The sequence below is a fragment of the Ailuropoda melanoleuca genome, chromosome 14 (genome assembly GCF_002007445.2).
Source record: "Ailuropoda melanoleuca isolate Jingjing chromosome 14, ASM200744v2, whole genome shotgun sequence".
Lineage (NCBI taxonomy): Eukaryota > Metazoa > Chordata > Mammalia > Carnivora > Ursidae > Ailuropoda > Ailuropoda melanoleuca.
In genome coordinates this window covers 80,767,483-80,790,934 of record NC_048231.1, presented here as the reverse complement: position 1 = coordinate 80,790,934, position 23,452 = coordinate 80,767,483, and the positions used below count along the sequence as shown (strand labels likewise).

General features: G+C 39.1%; 1 protein-coding gene across 3 annotated transcripts in view; it reads left to right on the top strand.

The window, feature by feature from the left end:
* Positions 1-23,452, top strand: part of SMAD2 (SMAD family member 2) — an 84,164-nt gene that overhangs the window by 5,502 nt on the left and 55,210 nt on the right. For all 3 annotated transcript variants that reach the window (XM_034642873.1, XM_034642872.1, XM_019798458.2), the window contains one exon: positions 14,337-14,624. In XM_034642873.1, coding sequence (XP_034498764.1) covers positions 14,389-14,624 — 236 coding nt within the window. In that variant the 5' untranslated portion in view covers positions 14,337-14,388. Of the gene's footprint in view, positions 1-14,336; positions 14,625-23,452 lie in introns of those variants that run through there.

The following is a 23,452-nucleotide window of genomic DNA, read 5'->3' as shown; positions in this document are numbered from 1 at the left end:
CAAGTAAACTTTGTTTATTCATCATTCTATGCATGCATGAGGTAGATTTCTAGAAGTAGATTAAAGGATATCTACATTTGTATATTTATTTTAGGGAATGTACTTTATCCCCCCCCTTTTTTAGTGGGTAGTACAATGCACATGGTGCAGAATTCAAAAGAACAAAATAGTAAATAATGAAAAGTCCCTTAGACCCAGGTCCACTTTCCAGAAATGGAACCACTGTTAATGAGCTCCTTTCTTGTGTATCCTAGAGCTGCTCTACCGTGGCCACTCGCCACATGTGGCTGTTGGATACTTGAAATGTAGCTAGTCAGAACTGAAGTGGCCTGCCAAGTGTAAAATACAGAGATTTATAACAGTACAAAAAATAGAATGTATTTTAATTCTTTATGCTGATTGCACATTGAAATAATATTTTGGATATAGTGGGGTAAATTAATTATTTAAATGATTAATTTAACATTTTTACTTTAGTTTTTTAATGTGGCTAGTAGAAAATTTTCAGTTGCGTGTGTGGATGGCATCCTGTTTCTGTTGGGCAGCACTGGCCTAAATTCCTCGTGGATACAAACATGTAGGAATATATGAGAATTTCTCTTCTCAGGTAGGTTTTTTTTTTTTTCTTTTGTATTGTAGTCCGTGGGAGCAGAAATGTCTTGCTAAGATGATGGTTAAAAGAGACATCAGGCAGTTCTTCACTGTCTCGTTTACTCTTAACCATTTACCATGATCATTGTGGGTCTCACCAATGAAAGTCATGCTTTCATTGACTTTTATGGTATTTGTGCACTTTGGAGAGAAGCCTGATGTTATTCTTGGCTCTCTGTTTTTGAACCTGTTCTAATTTGCACTGGTCGCCTCTGCACCTAGGACATGGCCATCATCCTGGGATTCCCCTTCATGGTCCTCTTAGGGGTTCTTCACTTTCTCCTTTATTAGATCTCTTATTCTTTTGCTTCTCCCTCCTTTTGATGAAATGTATCCTTCAAAGGCTTTCCTTGGGAGAGAATGTGTTGGGTAAATATCTGGAGATGTTACATGCCTGAAAATACCTTTATTCTGCCCTGGTTGGGTAATAGAATTCTAGGTCGGAAGTAATTTTTTTTCGCCAGAATTAATGAAGGTGTTGGTCTGTTGACTTCACTTACAGTGTTACTCTTGAGAAAACAGAGCTTCTGATTTCTTCTCTGAATAACCTACTCGTTTCTCCTAGGAGACTTTAGGCTTTTCCTTTGTCTTCAGCATTCTGAGGTTTCACCCCCACCAGCCTGGATGTGGGTATGTTTTCTGCTGTTGTCCTGAGGTCTTGGTCCTTGATCAGCCCTTTAGATCTGGAAACTCCCATCTTTCAGTTCAGGGGTTATTTCTAGATTTCTTTGAACCCCCCCCCCCAATCTCTGATGTCTTTTTGAAGTCCTGTTTGGATATTGGACCTCCTGAATGGGTCCTCCAGTTTTCTTCGCTTTTTCTGCTATTTTCCATCCTACTGTTTTTTACCTTCTGAAAGATTTCCTCTACCTTACTTTCCAACCCTTCTATTGATGCCCCCCCTTCTGTTATCAAAAACTATCAAGCTATCCAAGAACTCTTCTTTTATTCTTTGAATGTGTCTTTTGTAAAGCAAGCTGCTCTTGCTTCGGGGTTGCCCTCTCCCCTTGTTTCTCTAGCTGTGTTGATGATTTTTACAATGTTTTCTTTTCTCTGTATGGTCTCAGATTTCTTGAGTTGCATTTTACTGTTTTTAGCCATTTTTCCCTTAGGTAATGAGAGAGTCATCCTTGATTACAAAGGTAGGGGTCCAAAAAGCTGCTTAGAAACTGAGCATGTGGGTGAGTCTCGTCTCCTTTCAGTTTCATTGTAGAGTGATCTGTGTGGGCTGTTTGTTGGTAAACTCTCAGTATTAGTATCTGTACGTCTTCCCTCCTGGCTTTGGTCAGGTACCCCAGAGAAGACTCTTGATCTGACTAAATGGGTAAAGGTCTGGCTGCTAGTATTTTGGAAGCCAGAACCCATTGGAGGAAGGGGTTCAGAGTCCGCATTTAGCATATGATGTCCTCCTCCTGTTCTTTTACTCCCTCTCTTTTCGTAGTGGTCCCCAGACCATCTCCTGGTCCAGTGAGACTGTTTTACTCTCTGCTGAGAATAAACATTTGATCTTCCGGAGGGGGAGAGGAACAAGTACCCAGTGACATAGAGTGGGGGAGCAGGTCTGAGGATGTCATTGCTTCTCAAATCTCTCTCACCCAGTCCTGCCTGTTTCTCTCAACCCTCAGTGTTTGCTGTGACTGGTACTGTCTTTTACTTAACCCTTTGAGGATTCTGCTGTGAAAATCAGGATGTCTCCCTACACCTTGCATAGAGTTAGTAGTTCTCTGATCTGTTCAACAATGACTACTTATCCGTTCATTTTCCAGTTACCAAATTTTGCTTGTTTTCTTTTTTACTCTTCTCTCTGTCCTCATGAGATTGTCTTTTTTCTTTTTCTAATTTTATTATGGTTTTTAATAGGCTGTTTTCACCTGCAACGTACTGATTAAAGTTTTCCTTTAAAAAAATTTTTAAGCATAACCCTCTGAAAGAATTAGAATAGAATGTATAACTTCAAATCAGGATGAGGAAGTGGAAATAAATTTGATCATTCCAACAGAAGGCAGAAGAGGAGGGAAAAAGCAAAGAAGATGGTTAGGTATTAGAAAACACAAAATAAGATGATAGAAAATTAGCCAAAGTATTTTCATAAACCCAATACATAATTTCAGGTAGAGCTTGCTGATTAAAAGAGAATGAAATGTTAAAAAAAAAAAAACAAAACCCTCAACTAAATGCTTTTTATTAGTAGACATACTTAAAAGTATGACGACATAGTTTCAAATAAAGGAATAAAAAAATATATATACACTAGGCATAAACTATGTCTTAATCCATCTTGGGCTGCCGTAACAGTATTCCATAGACTTGGGGGCACTTAGAACAACAGAAATTTACTTCTCACAGTTCTGGAGACTGGGAAGTCCAAGTTCAAGGCGCCAGCAGATGTGGTGTCTGGTGAGGACCTGCTTCCTCCTTCATAGATAGCTGTCACTTTGCTGTCACCTCGTACAGTGGAAGGAGGCAGGAGAATTCCCTAGGGTCTCTTTTATAAGGACACTAATCCCACTTATGGGGAGATGTTAGGACATGTTAGTAAAGAACTAAAAATTAATGAGCTAACTATACAATGTAATGAGTTAGAAAAAGGAAGGAAATAAAGTTAAGAAACATTAATGAAAAAAAGTTACAATCAGATCAACTAAATGAAAGGTGCTAAGTTGAAAAGACTATATTTGCCAAGATTGATAGAGGAGGAAAAACGGGCACAAATGTATTAGAAATCAAAATGGGATATAACTAACTACAGACAAATTGAGATTAAAAAAAAAAAACACTGAAGAGCTTTCTGCCTTTAAATTTGAAAACAAATAGAATGCACAGTTTCTTGCAAAATAAACGATCAAAATTGGCTTAAGAATAAGAAACTTGACAAGATTATTTATTTATTTATTTATTTATTTTAAGATTTTATGTATTTGTCAGAGAGAGAGAGAGAGAGAGCACAAGCAGTGGGAACAGCAGGAAGAGGGAGAAGCAGGCTCACTGCTGAGCAAGGAGCCGGATGTGGGACTTGATCCCAGGACGCTGGGATCATGACCTGAGCAGAAGGCAGATGCTTAACCAACTGAGCCACCCAGGGTTACTAACAAGATTATAATTTAAAGACTTAAGTTAGACATCTCCATATAGCAAAATAAGATTAAGTAAAAATCCCAAACCAAAAACCCAAATCCCAAGTGAAAACCCCAGATGGGAAAGTTGTATAAAACATATGAAGGGGGACACCTGGGTGGCTCAGTCAGTTAAGTGTCTGTCTTTAGCTCAGGTCATGATTCCAGGGTCCTGGGATCAAGTTCCACTTTGGGCTCCCTGCTCAGTGGGGAGTCTGTTTCTCCCTCTTCCTCTGTCCCTCTACCTGCTTGTGTGCGCATGCGTGCTCTCTCTCTAATAAATAAAATCCAAAGCCATATGAAGAATCAGTAATTCCAGTTTTATACAAAATGTTAATAGAAAATAACAGAAAAAGTTATTTTGTTAGGCTACTGTAATCTTGATACTCTGGGTGAGACAAGTGTAGTATGCAAAGGGAGGTGAGTAGGCCACATCTCACTAATGGACGTTGGAATAGAAATTTTAGGTAAAATGTTAGTATTTGCTTAAAAAATACCATGACTAATAAGGGTGTGTCTCAGGAATGTAAAGATGATTAAACATTAGAAAACTCATAAATGAAATGAACACATCAAAGGAGAAAAGCCATATGATAATCTTCATGTTGAAGGGGGAAAAAAGTATATGATTAAATTCTGTACTCATTCTTAGAAAACTTAGGAGTATAAGAGAACTTAATTTGAATAAACTATTGTTGGTTAAAAAAAAGAACAGACAGAAGTGTACATAAGGCATGATTCCAATTATATGAGTTTCTAGAACAGGTATAATTACTTTGATAGAAGTCAGATCCGTAACAGCCTGGGGTGAGGAAGGTAGATTGACTGAAAAGGGACAAAAGGAAACTTTCTGGGATGATGGTTATGTTGGTGTATACATTTGTCAGAACTCATCAAACTATACATTTAGCATTTGTGCATTTCATTGTATGTAAACTATGTCTCAATAAAATTGATTTTTAAACAGTATGTAAAAACCATGCATTTCTGTATACCGGCAAGACACAAAATTTAAATTTAAAAAGTCACTATTTAAAATGACAACACAAGCCACAACATATCTAGGACAAAATAAATGTGTGAGACCTTAATGGAGAAAATTTTAATACTCATATAATTCAAATTATAAGCAGATGTACTTGTGTTTATGAATGGAAGACCCTATTATTAATATGTCAGTTTCCCTCCACTTATTTATATATTTGGTGTCATTCCAATTAAAATCCCAAGAGGTGAAAGAGGATTCACTTTGTCAGATACCAAGATAATTCTTTCGCTTTAGTAGTTACGATGTGATGGTATTTAGATTAATGGAAGATAGAGATTAATGGAAGAAAAGAAAAGAGCCTAGAAAAATAAGTAGCATTGTAATTGCTAGGGAAGTTTCAATATATGGTACTGGTATACTTGGTTATCTTTGTTGGGGAGGGGAAGAGCCCTGCCTCACAACATATACAAAAATAAGTTACAAGGATGAAAAGCAAAACTTTAGACTTAATGACTTTTAAAAGATGACAACAAATGGAAGGATTTTAAAGAAGATCCCAGTGTATACATAATACAGTATTTAAAATATTGATTAAATATGAGCACATTAAAGTAAAATCTTAAGTATATAAAAAGCCATTGGAAGTCACTTGCTGGATGAGGATATGTGGCTTGTGTGATTAACAAAAGATTATCATCCAGAATTTGTAAATAAACCTTGTGAATTAAGGAAAACATGGTGAATATGAGCAGGTGATTCAAAGGAATAGAATCCTGAAAAGTCAATAAACATGAAAATATTCTCAAACTTCTTAGTGGTCAGGGAAGTGCAAAACTTCAGCAACCCTCTGTGTCAACACCCATCCTTTTGGCAAAAGTTCGAGGGACCAAATAATGTCAAATGTTGGGCAGAGTAGGAACTCCTACTTCCCTGGTGGGAATGACAATTGCTGTCACCAGGTTGACCGTATTTGGTAAAGGATATGTGTGAGTCCTTCTCTGCAGCCTTTCTGCTCCTGGGCATATGTTCTAAGGCAGTGGCTTTTCATGTTTTTTACAAACCCTGGTGGAAAGTAATATTTTACACATGACAAAAACTGAATTAAAAATTTAAAAAAAAAGTGTACTCTGTTTTCTACTGTATTCTGGCTTATTTTCTCTGAGTTTTATTCTTAATTTTTGTCTGTTTTTTTTCTTTTGCTTTTTGAAAGATATTTTTCAGAATTAGCTAAAGGGATTTCATGTTCACCAATGGTTCACGACCCTGAATTTAGAGAAATAGCAGAGGAGAAGATACAGTAAAATGTCTGTTTTAATTGAAAGAGACCAAGAATTAGGTTGTAGTGTACAATGTATTTCTCACTGTGGCTCTTCTTTTTGATCAAGAAGTCTGAAAGTTTCTGCCCTTGAATAGTTGTCACATACCTGTAAGAAGATAAACATCTGACTAATGGCAGCTTATAAAAGTGGAGAATTGGAAACAGTCTAAACAGGAATCAAAAGGAGAATGGACAGTTAGCTGTAATAGTCACACGGTGCAGTGCTGGATGAGCTGAAGTGAATGAGCTAGAGTGCAAGATTATATATCGTGTCGGCATGGATAGTAATAATAGTGGAAGAAAAAACGTGACATGAACAGTGTTAAAGTTTCATAGAAATTTATAAAATGTGCAAGTTTGTTTTATGAATACTATATGTAGCAAAACCATTAAGTGACAATGGGGGAAAATCAGGGATGTGATCCCTGAGAAGCAAGGAGGACGGGAATGGGAATGGAAAGGTATATGTAGGGGACTTGAGCTGTATCCATCTATCGTGTCTCATTTCTCATATCTGATCAAATACCACAGAATGTTAAGAATTGACAGAGCTGGGTGGGAGGCCCAAGGGTGTTTCCATATTTTTTTTTGGTATGACTGAAATATTTAACTTTTTAAGATAAACGCCATAGTAAAACCCAAGATATTTGGAAGAATAAATAAATTCAACAAGTTGTATGAGACCTTTTCAGAGAAAATTATACAACTTATTGCTGGATAGTAAGTCCAAAATAAATGGAAACATCTCATTTTCATAAATAGGGATACTCAGTATTATAAATATGTTGGTTCTTCACAAATTAATGTGAATTCATTGCACTTGTAATCAAAATTCTGTGAGTTTTGGTGGAACTTAGTAAACTAAACTTAAGATCACTAACATCAATTTGAAAAATAGAGAGAGGGGCTCACCCTGCAGGTAATCCGCTTACTGGAAAGCAGGAGTCAGTAGAATCCTGTGATACTGGTGTAGGTTTGAACAAGTACAGTGAACAGAATACAAAGCCCACAATCAGATGTTGGTTTGTAGGGATTAGGTACAGGAGCTGCATGAATTACCAGAGAAAAGATAAACTGTTTCGTACATGGTGCTGACAAAGTGGGCTATCCTTCCAGGACGAGTTCAGGTCACTATCTCAGCCCCTAACCAAAAACAAATTCCTCGTATATTAGAATCCTAAATGTGAAAAGCAAAACTAAAATGTCTGCAAGAATATCTAGGGAGGAGTGTCTTTAACATCTTTGTAACCTCAGATTCCTCATTTGGAAATAAGGGTATCTACCCTACTGGCTGCTTGTGAGAGTTGAGTTAATGCTTACCCGGACCCTGAGACTAATCTGTTGTTGTGTCGTAGAGTAAGCACTCAGTCAGTCTTCTGTGTTTGCGGGCAGAAAGGGATTTCTTCAGAAAGAAGCAAAGTGCATTCTAAAGGATTCTAACGTATAAATTTGTGTACTCTAAAAGAAAATGAGAAAACGTTCTAAGGCTTTGGAGATTTTTGTAATACATAACGCATGATAGGATTTATATCAGAATAAAAACAAGAAGCAAAGAACAGCAGGGTTGAAGACTACAAAGAACATGTACTGTAGTTTAAGGAAATATCTAGAGAATCCTGTTTGTAAAACTGTGTTATACCGCGATTAATAACTTGCAGGCTTTATTTGTGAGTTCGGGATAATCAGACCTCTTACTTAACTGAAATTTTCCAGTGAGTAATCTTTGAATCCTAATTTTACTGATCTGTCACTTGATAAGCTTTCTTACTGAGCTGTACAGATAAAGTCTTCCTATTCTAATGGATCCTGCTTGTATGTCTCACTTATTGTTGAAATTAGGAACAGAATTAGTATCTGAACTTGTTTTTCAGTTCTTGCAGATGTTGGAAAAAAAATTCTAGCTTCAGTATAGCGCTTGCTGCCACACTACGGGAGGAAATCTGTATATTCTGCAAATGACTCATTCATATTTCAATAACTTGATCATAAATCTAGTTTTCTTACTCCCTTTTGTCTTCAGCTTAGAGCATATTGACATGGATTCCTCGTAAAAACCTAAATTCAGTCTATTAACATTTCAAGACTGTTGGCTAAATATATCTTAGCTATTTAAAACGCTCAACTGGTTGAAATGTATTATCAGCATTACTGAAAAATATTTTACTGAATAATTTAAAAGTTCTACAGAGATAATTAGCCAGGTGTCAGCCAGCCATGGTTACAGAGACATGACAAGTTGAGGCTGGTAACTTTCAGTGATTACATCGTTCCAAGGTGGTCATAAGTGCTGTTTTAAGACATGGGACACTGAGATCATGTGGTTGTACTAGGCCATGAGGTCATTCAGATGACCCAGAGTAGGCTTAAACTTTTCATGTGTTTGTTCCATGAAGAAAAAAAATTAAGGTTTCATAGAAAACTTTCAGATCCCCAAGAATGCATCTGAACTCCTAAGAAACATTTCTCCTGACAGAAGTGTCCAGAGGACCTGTTACTTAGATTCTTCCTGCTGCTGATTATGCGGAAGTTTAATTTTTATTCATTTTTTTAGGTTGAGTTCTCATACATGGATTAATTGAACCAAAGGTCTAGACACTTTGAGATAAATTCTTCTTCTATTTTGCTTGTTCTGTCAGTTTTTCACAAGAAACAGGGATCCCTCTTGGAACTCACAGAGAGTTTTGTTCTAAGGCTAAAATAGGTGTGGGGCCGGAACTGGACCTGGAGAGGCCTTAGAAACCAAGCCTGAAGACCAGCTGCCTCTGCTTTTCTTCAGGACTCACTGTCTCTGCTTTACCTGGGCACACTCTTGCTTGTGTGCTGACTACCCTTTCCCGAGCCTCTGTGGTCTTCTGGTCATGTCATGAACATGGTGACTTACATAAAGGCCTGTATAATGCTGACCCTGTAACAGCCTTCAGATTTGCTTCTCTTTCTCTGTTCAGATAGGGATTTGTCTACCACTGCATGCTCTTTAGTTATGTTCCTTAGTGGTAGTTGTCTTTGAATCCTCCTTTTCCCTAAAATATCTGCATCCACTTGGTCAGTAACGGGTGAATCGTCTCAAAAATAACTGAAGGAATACTCCTGTCCTTAGCTCTAGCTTCTGTCTTCGGCTCTGTCATCCGAGCCAGCCTTCCTCTCCCCAGTGGCCTACCACATGGCTTCCCTGTATCCCATATTGTAGCAATACCTGGATTTTTTGGTAACTCCTAAAATGTTATCCGCCTCTAGAAAACATGCTGAACTTTCTGCCTGATGTTCCTCCTCTCTCTTTCTTTTCAGGCTTCTGCTGTGGTGTCCCTGTTGTGATATCTCTCCCTTCTAAAGGTTGAATTAATAAGCATGTTCTCCGTGCTCGGATAAGACTATGTCACGTGGTACTGAGGTTTATACAGCTGGCTCCCCTTAGCATGCTTTGTGGCAGAGTAGGAATTCAACAGAAGCCCGAGGTAGCCAGCTGTACCTTTTGCTGCCGGGTAGTCCCAAACGTCGACTTCGGTGGATTATTACGTGGTGTTTGATGGAATTTTGTGTATTTGCTGTATTTGTCAAGTTGTAGTTTTATGTACTAGAGTGCTTGTTTATGTGTATTATGACAGTCTACCACTGTAAACAGCTTAACAGTGCTACTCTCAAGTTCTCTCTGTTCTTTACTTACCCTACAGATCTCTAGCTCTGAGCGAACCTCACTCTCCCACCAGTTCTGCTGTATTGCTAAAGAAAGTCACATAATCCTGCTTATTGGCTCCTTTCACATTTTTAGTGTCTGAACCACAGCTGGGCTATCAAGAGTGCCAGGGTGGCATTGTGATGTGGAGTTCCAGGAGTCGTCCCTTAAAAAGTGTACCCATGGCCAAATAAATTTATGAAATTTGGCATACTGTATTGCCCCTTCTGGGAGATCCTTGGAACAGTCTCCTGGATTGAGGCTGGGGACCTTAACCTCATTACTTGTTCCTCTCTTATGAGGAATGAATAGGATTATTTATTAGGTTGTGACCATTTTTTTTTTTTTTCTAGCAAACTATACCGTGGCCTGAGTATCTTCAGTTGGGAGACCACTTTGAGAATGGTCTTTTGAGAATTATACTTGTTTCTTTTTTTTAGTAAATGTATAGCTTTATTACAACAGCCTTACTACCGTGCACATTCCGTGCAGTTTTCCATGGAGACCGTCATATCACCAGAGAATATGCCTCATTTCTTTCTAGTCTTTGTGCCTTTTTTTTTTTTTTCTCTTTCTTGCCTTACTGGGCTGGCTAGAACATCCAGTGCATTATTAAATAGAAGAGGCAACAGTGGACATCCTTGTCTTATTTCCAGTTGTAAGGAAGTGGATTTAATGTTTCACCCATTACATACGTTGCTGGCTCTAGGTTTTTCGTAGATATCCTTTTGCAGAATAAAGAACTTCTTCCTCTTTTCTATTTTTCTATTTCCAGTTTGCTGAGACTTTTAAATCATAGATGGATATTAAATTAACATTGTCAAATGCTTTTTTTTCTGCATTGGTTAAGAGAATCATAAGGATTTTTTCCTTTATACTATAAATGAGGTGCTTACTTTTTTTTTTTTTTTAATGTCAAGTCAGTTTTGTTCCCTGGGATAAACACCACTTGGTGATGATACATTAACTTTTCTGTATATATTACTGAATGTGACTTGCTAATATTTGTTATGGATTTTTTCCATATAGAAGTAGTAGACCTTTGCATGGTGTTAGTGCAGAATCTTGGGTCCAAGCCAGTTTCTTGCTCCCGTGCCAGGATCGGATAGCTTTTTCTCCTACTCATTCCTCAGCATGGGTGTATCTTTGTCTGGCTGGTGGTAGCAATGTCTCCTGCCTTCCTGTAGCGGAGTGGACTATGGTTATTGTTACGTGGTGAAAGGCTTATTTGCGTGTGGTAGGTGGGCAAGTAGGTTCTGCCCCCGACCCTCTTCTCTCTCCTCCAATAGTACCATAGCTTTCGCTCTACTCTTTCCCTTGGGCTCTGGGTGTGGGAGGCTTTCCTGATTCTCCCCTCCTAGGCTTTTGTTTCATAGGAGATGCCACTAAGGGGGAAGAGCTGTCTCCCATCTCTTGCTCCATGCCAGTCTTTCAAGAGATCTCAGTTGAAGCCCTTGGAGAAGAGCTTGTGAATGAGTGCAGATTTCTTCTGCCTGGATCTTCCACAAATTCTTAACTGTCATCCTAGCTGACACTCAGCCGTTATCTTCACTTCTGTCTTCAACTTTGAGCCCATTGATATGACTGTGTTTCCTTTGTATCTGTGGGTTGTTATCTGTCATCATTTCTGATAAGTTCTTGGCCAGTATCTCTTCATGTATTTTTTTCTGCCCTGGTTTCTCTTTCTTCTTCTTCTGGGACTCCAGTTTAACTCCACTTAAACCCAGTAGACATTTGTTCAAACATTCAGGGTTTGTTTGTTGTTGTTGTTGTTGTTTTTTAATGTTTTTTTTTTCCCGCCTCTTTGTGTTTCAATTTGGGTACTTTAATTTGACCTGTTTTCAAGTTCACTGTTCATTAGTTATTAAATCCATCTAAAGAAATCTTTAATTCTGATACTGTGTTTTTCATTTCTAACATTTCCCTGTGATTGTTTTTTTCTAGCTTCAGTGTCTGTAATGAAATTCTCCCATTTCTTTATGCATGTTGTCTGTGTCTTCCATTGGGTCCTTTAATGGTTTTGTCTCATTTTAGTCAGTTTAGTAATTCTGACATCTGGACCCTCTCTAATACAATTATATTCATAATTTTCACCTTTGCCTGTGGCTTGCTATTCCCTGTATCTTGTAATTTTTGATTGAATGCTGAATATTTGTATAAAAACCATACAGATTGAAGAAAATGGTATTTACTTACAGAAAACTGCCCATCATTTCTTGTGTTAGTTTAATAGATGGTGGGGTTAAATCAATAAGCTGTGTTGTTGGGGCTAGTTCAGGGTTTTTTTGCAACTGTAGATTGATTTAGTTCAAGTGTTTTGAGAGCAGGATTGAGACTTTGCCTTTGGAAGATTTGTTGTCTGAGTGTAATTCCAGCTGCCTCTTTGTGCTGTATATCTGAGCCTTCAGCTTCCTTGACCTGGGGTGATTTCTCTGTTTTAGAGCCCAGTTGTCAGTCCCTTGGTCATTCTGGATTTCTTTTTGCTCTAGTCCTACCCCTGACTTCTGTGCAGAGTGAGGTATCTCTCTGCTAGTAACACCTTCCAGGGGTTCCTTGCAGCAGCCCTTCCCTAATCCAGCCTTGGTAGTTCAGTGTCCAGAGTATCGAGGTGAAAGTTTTTCTCTTAGCTCTGCTCTCCCACCTCAGCCCTTGGCAGCTGGATGTCTGAGATCTCTTGGGTTGATTTCTCTCACTTGTCCTTCCCATTCTCTCCCCTCCTTGTCAGAGGACAGATAACTTGGATTTGAGGGAGACCATAAGCTTCTTAGGGCATCTGTTTCCAGGCCTGTCTCTGCACCTTTGGCATACTTTGAAAGCATGCAGTGGAGCCCTGTAGAAATGAGTGGTTGGGTGGTACAGGTTTGCTCTGTGAAATCCTCAGAATTTTAGTATGTCTTGTAAACTGTTAAAATTTATTAAAGAGTAGGTTGGTTTTTCCTTACCCTCCTCTAGGGTAGGATTCTTCTTCTGTAGCTGCTACACCAGGAGAGAAACCATTCATGGCACTCTCTTCTTTCATGGCTCAGCACTTTTTGGAATTTAGTTCCACTTAGATTACTTTGCATCCTAAAGTCTGATGGGTTCAGAAAAAAACATGATTTTGTAGCCTTATCTGGCTTATTCTGATTGTTAGGGTGAAATGATGGTTGGTTGTCATTTCTACACCCTGATTAGAGGTGGGGCTCCTCTAAGAACCTTTTACTTTGTAGCCTGGATATACCTGCTTCATTCTAGCTGATTTTTTGTAGTTTTTTTTTTTTTTTAAGATTTTATTTATTTATTTGGAAGAGAGCAGGAGCAGAGGCGGAGGGGGGGCAGAGGGAGAAGCAGACTCCCTGCTGAGCAGGGAGCCCAACCAGGGTTTTATCCCAGGACCCCGGGATCATGACTGAGCTGAAGGCAGACCTTTAACCAACTGAGCCACCTAGGCGTCCCTGTAGATATTTCTTAGAGCTACATTTCTAAATCTTCATTCTTCTCAAGTCTCAGCTCTCCAGTTCTGTCCTCAAGTGGTAAATGATCTTGTCTCTTATTTTGAGATTAAAGTCATCCACATTAAAATTTAATTACGGGGCTTGTGAAAAGTGTGGGGAGAATTTATGGTAGGCGCGTAGAGGAACTAAGCACATGACAAACTGAGATCATTAACTGGGGAAAAGAAAGAGTTGTACAAAAAGGGAAACATGATTATATAGTAGTTTACTACTGATCTCATCAGACACAAAACTACCTTTGGGAGATAATTATTAAGGTTGGAGGAAAGTGAGCGGTTGTGGTGTAAATCCTCATTTTCCAAAAACAACAGATAATACCTAAATTTGATGTTTCAGGGGATACCATCATGAGCCTCTTACTTGAAGTATAATAGCAAGAATCAAAGTTAAAAGATTTTAAGGAATTGTACCTTGGTGTGAGAAGAGGAAATATATTTGACTTTAGTTATGACGCATATTGTTTATTACTTAGATAAAAATGAAAAATATTTTTGAAAAGAGGCCTAACTTAAAGTCTTCACAAGGGATCGTAAAAGTGAGCCAAACCTTTTCTTCACAGACTGTATTTACCTTTATTTTTTAAAAAATTTTTGTTGTTTACTTCACACTTGATGCCTTTTCCCTTCTTACAACTTTAAATTTTACTTTATGATACTTAGTTATGAAATTTTAAAACTTCAGGGAGAGTAGACTTAATACATTTAAAAAATATTTTTGTTAAGTATCCTAAAAAGTGAGAAAAACTTTCTGGTGAAAGTTTGAGTATTTGGTGCGTTGGTTTTCATTATTTGGTGAAAATATTTTAATTATTGACACTATTAAGAGTTAAAAATGAAGTAGCATTGGTAGTGATAAATTTGCCCAGTGTTGGTAAAGATTTTGCTTGCAAAATTACTGTATTTGTCCACTTATAACATGGTTTTGTTTTTTAGAGTTTGTTTCCACAGTTGCTTTAAAGTAGTAAAGACATTGTCGTGGGAGAAAAAGATAACTCTGAAAGTCTGCTATGAAGATGTGAATTTCTGTCTTATAGAGACAGTGTTGAAGTTATGCCTGGATTTTAAAGGTAGCCTCTGAACGATCCCTTCCGCATCTTTTCTAGGTTAGGTAGCGGAGCGTCTTCTCTCAGTGCGGGTCGCAGCCTTGGTAAGAACATGTCGTCCATCTTGCCATTCACTCCACCGGTTGTGAAAAGGCTGCTGGGATGGAAGAAATCAGCCGGTGGGTCTGGAGGAGCAGGCGGAGGAGAGCAGAACGGACAAGAAGAAAAGTGGTGTGAGAAAGCAGTTAAAAGTTTGGTGAAGAAGCTAAAGAAAACAGGACGATTAGATGAGCTTGAGAAAGCCATCACCACTCAAAATTGTAATACTAAATGTGTCACCATACCAAGGTAAGTGTCGCTAGAGCAGAACTTCTGTGGTCATACTGTTGAAAATTGCTTAAAGGAAGCCAGAAGAAAGTTACTGAAATTTTGTTACTGTCAAGTCACCTGTAAATAGTGATTATTAAAACATATGACCACTCTTTTTAACCTGGCATTTCAGTTTTGTTTGACTAGTTAAGACTTGTTTGTTTTACAAGTCATTTTCTTCAACAATGAAGTTTAATCAAGCAAAATAAAATACTTAGTTGTATTGTTTTATCTTCACTGCGTTCATTTACCTTCATTGCCTAAATGCGTCATTGTAGCTTACCCTCATTTCTGTGATTGATTGAACAACATTTGAATAAAGAGTCAAAGCTTTTCCTCTCATAGTGCAGTGCTGACTGACAGTTTTCTCCCGCCTTGGTCAAAAGTCCGATCGGTAAAAGAGTTAACAGAGGCAGCTAGCACTGTGATGAATATTATTTATATAATTTTTGTTTTGAGTTGCAGCATTACTTATTAGAAAGAAAGTCTAGGGGGCAGCGTCTTAGATGTCCAGGGAGTCAGAACCTGGTGCAAAGATCTACCTACCTCTTGTCTTGGAAGGGCCTGTTACTTAAGAGGTTGGAGTTTTATTAGTGTAAATTTAATTATTTGTAGATAAGTACCACTGTCAGAGATGCTGCTTCTTTAATAGTAGCAAGTGGTTTTTAAGTGTTTCTCTACTCTTGGTAGACGTTACAGGGTTTGGGGGAGTGGCAGCATACAGCATTTTTTAAAATGACTTCCAGCAGCGTCAGACATGTGTAGCACATGAAGCCATGCTACCTGATTGACAGGTTTCCAGTGAGCTTTGGGAAATACAGTCTAGATGCTTGTTGATAATAGATCCCAGTAACACCAGCCTGTGTACTCGCGGATACTAACAGTAGAATGTTTCCTGCCTTATTTGGTAGGTTAATTATCCATTTCTTTTATTTTACTTGCTTCATGTATATCTTAAATAAGAGTCACTTTTTTGGTTTTTGCTTTTGTTTTACAAATGCTTATGAGGGCCTGCTGAATGCAGGGCACAATTTCTAGGCCCTTGGGGATACAGTCTGACCAAAACAAGAGTTCCTCCTCTTCTGAGGCATAAAGATACACAGTAATCAAGTGGACAAATTGATATAATTTGAAATGGTAATGAGTGCAAAGAAGACCTTGACTGAGGGATAAAAAAGCTGCTTCGGATTGGATTGTGACACTTAAACTGAGCTTTGAGAAGTAGCAGCTAGCTGAAGGGAGAGTCTTCTAGGAGAGGAAGGAGCCAGTATAAAGACACTCGGGTGAGAAATAGCTTATTGTATTGGAGGATTTTAAAAGGAGCCCAGTAGAGATGGAGGAATACAAAATGAGTGTAAAACTTGGAAGGAGTCAGATAATAAGGCATTGTAAGGCACAGTGGGAGTTTGAATTTTAGTTTAAATATAATAGAAAGCAAATAAGGATTTTTAAACAATTTTTTTTAAATTTAAGTAGTGGTGTGTGTTGTGTGTGCGTGTGCGTGCAGTAGACTGGCTAGTGGGTCTGGAAGGAGGGAGATCTGGAGGCTAGTAAAGTAGTCTGAAAGATGCTGGAGGTTAGACTGGAATGGTGGCTGTGTTAGCACACGAGGTGGACAGAATTGGATGGAATTAGAACTGAAAGGACTTGGTAATGAATTGGCTAAGAATAAGTCACGCTACGTTTGCTAATTTTTCATTGTGTGGTGCCTGGAATTTCAGCTTGGTACACATTTATTAAACTACCCACTACATGTGTGATATCCTCTTCCTCACTGGAGTTAAAATACAGTCTTTGTTCTTGAGTTGCTTTCTAGTAAGGGAGATGAACTTTACAAAATAAAGATCATTTCATAAGTAGTGTAGGTGTTAAGAAAGATGTGTGCTCAGGGAGTTATGTCCAGAAGAGAAGAATTTTGCCTACCCTGCAGCTTGTGGAGAGTTTCCTCCCGGAAAAGAGCTGAGTCTTTTAGTCAGGAGAGGCCGGATTCTCCCAGAGTGGCCCTGTGGTGTTGAGGGAAGGGTGCTGAGCTTCTGGTGTCCTGGGAGGCTGTAAGGCGGAGGTGGGGAGTGGCCGGCTGAGGCTGTGTGGGTGGTAAGGAACCACAGGGTGAACCTGAACCTGAGCGTGGGTGAAGGTGGAGTCACCGCAGAGTCTCAGCACGGCATCTGGCCGCAGTGAGGAGAATGGCCGTGAGACTGTCGAGAGTGGACGCAGGGAGACCGGTTAGTAGGTCCTCTTCCTCCTCCCAGGAAGCTGCATGTGCCAAGAGACGGGGCCGCGGCTCTGCGCAGCACACCTGGGGCTGAAATTGCATTGCGGAGCGGTTCTGGACAGCGGAGCTGAGAGAGAGCCGTGCGGTCCCTTCCTGTAAGGGGCCGGTCATACAGTAGGTAGCAACTGATGATCAAGATGTGTGCAGGTCACCTTGGTGAACATTCTTTTCCTATTTTCCATTCTTCTTCTTGTAACCTATTTTAAAGATTTTTCCATATTCTAGGACTTTCAATCATTAAAAAAACCTTTTTTCACTCTTCTTCCTGAACAGTGGAAGTGAAGTGGTGGTTGACTGTTGTGCTTTTTATAGTCAGAAGTTCTTTGAAGCTTAGAAACTTGACTTACCTGATTTGGTGGGTATTTTTTGTGTTTTGGGGGGTTTTTTTGGTAAAAAATGTAGATTTGTTAATACTGGTTGTTGTCTATCAAGAAGTTTAAGCTTCTGATATTACAGTTTGGTCCCATACATTTTATAGAGTTTGCTTTGTTTTTAGTAGTAGAACAGTTAATATTGTGTTAGATTATTAGTTATTTCTTAACTACTAAATGTTCTTAAACATTCAGTCAGCTCTTTAAATATATATGTCGACTGTAGTGGTTGGGGGATGGGGGTGGGGACAGGAAAGGTCCATTATGGATAAATCCAAACCATAGTTTAGGCACAACTATTTAACATATGATAAAGAATGGATTTGCTGTATAAGTTTATGTACTTAAAACCTCAAGAAAGTTGTTAATAAAAATTCTTAAGGTTTTACAAACCTAAAAATACAAATAAGTTCATCCGATGAAGAACATGAAGCATAGATTACTTAATTTTTAAAAATGGCTAATATTTTCTGTTAAAATATCTGGTGTATTGACTGTTAGCTGTTTCTTCCCCCTTGACCCCCTCTCTTTTCATCTTAAAGTGGGACTAAATTTAGGGCAGAAACAGTCCTGGCTTCATGTCCCTCCCACCTTTCATACAATTGCTCAGCCTTCATAGCTTTGTCTCTGAAGGGATGGAGGCTGCAGTTACACACACGTCACTGCTGCTGCTTCCCCGTTGTTGAATGTGGTGACACAAAGTGATTCATTGGTAGAACTTCACCTATCAAGCCGCAATGAGCTGAATAGTATAAATAAAGCTTCATGAGGCTTTTATATCTCAAACATTTTTGAGACCAAGGAATGGAAGACAACTCAGTTGTAAAATGAGAATGGCATTGATATTTGGGTAATGAATCAATCAGATGAAGAAGAAAAGGCTTTTAGTGCATATTATCTACAATAAAGCAAAATCCAAACTGCTGTAGGGTTGGAGACTAAAGTTAAAAGGGCCTGGCAATTTTATAATATCCATTATAAGTAAATGTGTAGGAATGAGGAATTCATTTCCATAAACATAAATTATAAGGGCTTTCCTTGGGGTGGTGCTTTGACCATGAAGTCACATTTTTGATGTTTCATCCTAAGGAAACTGTCAGGGATATGGTCAGAGATTGCTGGTGTTCATTTCAGTTTTGTTTGTAATAGCAAAGAATTTAAAAAATCCCAATCCTGACCCTTAGTTTTCTTAACTCTAGTAATAAAGGAAACTTACCAACTCATTTTATACCAGAATTGAACATGAACAGTAAAAGAAAAGTTTATACTAGTGTTACTTATAAAAATAGATGGAAGAATTATAAAAAAATATCAGAAACTAGAGTTATTAAAAATGAAGTGACAGAATCATGACTAGGAAAGGTTTATTGCAGGAATGCAAGTATGATTCAATTACAGGAAATCTATTAATATGAGATACTCCATAGTCCTGTTTAAGAACAACGCCGATCATCTTGATGGATCTAGAAAGAGGTTTTTGTGGGGGGGTTTTTGTTTGTTTTTTTTTGTTTTTGAGGTTGTATTTATTTATTTGAGAGAGAGAGAGAGAGCTTGCACATGGGCGGGGTGGGGGAGGGATAGAGGAAGAGGGAGAGAGAATCTCCAGTAGACTTTGCACTGAGCGCGGAGCTCAATGCGGGGCTTGATTTCAGGACCCTGAGATCTTGACCTGAGCTGAAACCAAGAGTCTGACGCTTAACTAACTGAGCCACCCACATGCCCTTTAGAAAGAGATTTTTATAAAATTCCATATTTATTCATGTTAACAAATTAGAAATAGGAATTTTCTTAACTTGATAAAGCATACACTTAACCACGAATCTTTAGAGAGAATACACCAAATTGTTAGTAGTAGTTATTTATGGATAATCTAAAAAAAAGGAATGTCCTATAGTTTTTTCTTAATATGTATATATAAAAAAAGTGTTTTTTACTTTCATAGCTAGCACAATTAAATGTTTAAATAGAACTTTTGGGCAATAATTAAATTATTCTCCCCCCCCCCATACTTAAATTGTTCTTGTCTTTTTTTACCCTTTGAAGTCAGTTTTTCTGTTAAAGGGCAATTATATTTTCATTTTGTTAACATTCTTTTAGAAATATATACGTTCATATCTGTATTTTTCAAAAAGTATGTTCCTTAAAAACAAAAAGTAGTACATATACCTGAATCAGAATTCACCCACATGTGATAGAGTGGGAAATGTCTCCCCCACCCTACTGTCCCCCATCTCCTTGCCCACTTCCTCTCTTCAGAAATCATTGTACTGTCAGCTACTTATGTATCCTTTCAGGATAATATGTTTCTTTTTGATGCTGTTACTGATTTTTGGTTTTGTTTTCCATCTTCTAAAGTTTTAAACATCAGAGTACTTAAATGTGAATTGTCAACTTTTATTTCTAACTTCATATCCCTACCCTTCTGCTTTTCTGTACAACCCAGGAAGAATTAAAGAGAAGTCTTTTTAAACCCAAGCAGTGGTATCCTTCAATTCTTCTTAAACTAGTTCCTTTTAATTTTTCAAAAGAGGATAAGAATAATCCTCTCTCCCTCATTCATAGGTAGATACATACAACTAATCAGTATCTCTGCGTGTGTGTGTGTGTGTGTGCGCGCGCGCACGAGAGAGAGAGAGAGAGAGAGAGAGAGAGAGAGAGAAAGAGAGAGAGAGAGAGAGAATACACGTGAGAGAACTCCGAATTTGAAGTTCGGTAACCTGTTTTTGAGTCTGCTACAGTCCAGGACGAAGGTGGATCGTGAGGCATGTGACTGCTTCTTAACTCTTTCTTCATCTGTGAAGAAGGGGTGGTAGGTACTACCTGAGTATTTCCTCAGTACTACTTTTGGGTCCTTTGAGATAATGTAAATTTGGTTTGTGAATTGTGAAGCACTATAATCATGAATGTGATTTATTTGAAATATTCACAGATCCGTGTCTTCATTCTCCTTCCAGTTTCTCTAAGAGGGCTTTATTGTAGACATTAAATTGTATTGTCTTGGCTTAGAAGAAGTTTCTGCCAGGCAATATTGCATTATATAGAATTTAGTTTATTCAAATGTGTAACATTAATTCATAAAATCAGAACAGTGAACCTTTTTATAGCTGCAAATGAGAACTTTGAAACTGTGGGTCAGAGTTCCCTTCTGTCAGCCTCAGCTTCGTTTGTCATTTTCGATGTGTTGTGTGTCTAAGTTGTGAAAGCACTTCTGATGCGGTGTAGGGCCCTGTGAAACAAGTTTGAAAGATGCTTTGCCAGACCCTTAACTTTTGTCTGGTACCTACATTTACACTTGGGTGTTTTGAGAATGCTCCTGCTGCAGGACACTGGTATTGAGAGCTCTTTTGTGTAGAGGATGTATTCTCACATAGGACATCTTTACCATTTACCTAATCAGGGAAAACATCCTCCTGCCTTAGGACTTTTGTCTCTTCATAAATTACTGAACTGTACCCAGATTAATTAATCTCTGTAAATGTAGCATTTAACACGTGATGCACTAAGCATCCTCTCCACTTTTCTTGCCTCATTAATGTATTGTCTTGGCTTTAAAGAATACATTCATCAACCTAGCTAAAATAATAGGCATTAAAGAAATTACAACCATCTATTGTTTTGCCAGCATCCTTGGTCTGTTTCCAGTTGTATCTGGAGCTATTCCAGCTTGCCCAGACCATTTCTGTGTTACTAACCACATTCTGGGAAGATTGTAATTATTGGGGACAACATTTAACCATACTGTTTACTCCTTCTCTTTCCTGTTTGCGGTAGAGTGTTTCCAGGCCTTTTGTGGTCCCCACTAGTGATTCACAAGTAAATGCACCATCACCTGAGGGACCTGAAATAGAAAGCACCACAAGTGGACTGTGGAGATGGAAAGTAATAGTAAAACACCAGTTTAGGATGTCCTGCAATCTGGTTTTAAATCCTCTCTGGTACTTGGGCTAAAATGACTGGATACCACATGTTTCTTATGTTCTGTTCTTTTCGTTCTTTTATTTTTCCTTCCTTTTTCAATTTGGATATTTTCTCTTGACCTAACTTTGCATTTACTGATCCTGTTTTATGCTGTGGTTAGTCTTCTGTTACACATTCAGTGAGTTCTTAATTTAAAATACTGTATTTTTCTGTTTTAGTATGTTCCTTTGATATTGTGGGTTCCAGGTCTCCCTTGAAATTCTTCATTTCTGTTTCCTAAATTTTCTTTAATATATTTTAATAGTTATTTTAAAGTCCATCTGCCAACTAATATCTGGATCATCTGTCAGCCCACTTCCATCATGGTCTGTTTGTTCTTTTGATGATCATATTTCCCTGCCTCTTCATGTGCTGTGTCATTTTGATGGTATGCCATATATTGCATATGAGGGAATGACAGGTGCTGCAAAAGATGCTTTCCCCAAAAAGTATTGACCTTTCCTCTGTCAGGTGGATAGAGGGGCTGATCCCTTAATCTAAGTGGGGCTGGAGCAGGATTGGGGCTCAGTTGCCATTTATTGTGAGTCAGTCTACCACTGGCTCATACGTTTGCCTTGAATAGGGCTCCCCTGGGATTGTGACTGAAGGCCTGGCAGGCCTCTGTCACCTACTGCCACAGACACTGTGGGAGATTCACTTCTGTTCTTTCCATGGTTTAAGTTTGGCTCTTGAGCCTCCTATGGATTGCAGCTTTACAATCTGGCAAACATCTTTGAGGGAGGAGAATCCTGTTCAAAGTTCTGTTAAATTCTTCAGTAGAGTTTCTCTTCCCAGACCAAGCCTGACCCTCATCCTATTCCTAGAATCTACATATGAGCCCTGGGAAGGGAGTGACAGGCAGTCCTCAGTTCACCTAGAATATGTTCTTCCTCCTTCGTGTGTGTGGATGTGTGTGTGTGGGGGGGTGTGTGTGAGAGAGAGAGATTTTATTTATTTGGGAGAGAACACAAGCTGGGGGAGGGGCAGATGTGGGGCTCGGTCCAGGAACCCTGGGGTCATGACTTGAGGTCAAGGCAGACACTTAACTGACTGAGCCACCCAGGCACCCCTCTCCTTAGAACTTCGATTCATCCTGGTCTGGTTACTTCAGCAGCTCTCCTGCAGCAGCTCTCCTTGTCTTTTTGCACAATTTTTTTGTTGTTATCTTTTTTCCTCTAGTTGTTGCAACAGTAACATTAGTCTGCTGTGACCTTCTTGTATCTTACCTGGAAGTAGAATTGTAACAGAATGTTCAAATGGGAACTCTTCTGATATTGATTCAGAGACCCTCAAATCTGAGATCAGCAGATTGCAAGTAGCCTACATTCAGAACTGAGGTGCAGGAGACCTTCTGATATCGGCCTTGCAGCTGGGATTCCCTGAGACAGTTACGGCTGTGGTTGACCCTTCACTCGCTTCTAGGCTATACAGAAGAAATGCGGGAGCTTGTAAGGGGGATCCCATAGGAGAACTTCTTCGCAGAAAATGGTATATGCTGTGGCATTTCCCCTTTCCTTCGTCCATACTGAGGGGCTTCAGGGGAACGTACCTATTTGACTTGCTGAGGTTTGGGAAATAGACTGGTCCCTGCCTTCCACCTGAAAATGGCTGACAAGTGAGAGGCTAGATAGAGCTGCCCCTGCATCACTAGAACGAAGAGCAGGCCCAGTGAGAACGGCCTGCATGTTCAGAGCTTGGTCCGAATCAGAGATGCACGGTCCAGACTACTACTAAGGTAGTTGAAGTTGTCTTGAAATGGTCAAGAGGCCCAACCTGGAGTGGTGCAGTGACCCAGGCCGACCAGCCAGGAAGTACCTGCCCCAGGAGCAGGTGAAGAGGCGACACAGGCCGCCTGAGCCTCACAGGACCTCAGCACCACATTACTATCACATCAGATCTGGGTCTGGTCGGCCCTGTAAGGCTATTCCCTTTTCCTCTAAACCCACCCCCCCTCTCTGATGCTCCAGAACCGATGGGGCCCTTAAAAATAAGAGCTGCAGAGTCCTGGAGGAGGTGGAGTTAGGAAGATGGAGAGAATAAAGTTTTCATTTAGGGCAGGGTACCATGTTAATTTCTGAAAAGAGACCTATCGTCTGGGACTCGAGCAGCCCTGGGATCATTCCAAAATGTGACTGCAGGAAGGAGAGCAATTGGACCAGAGCTTGTTGGAAGGTGAAAGGCCGTGAGAGTGGGCGGAGCTCACT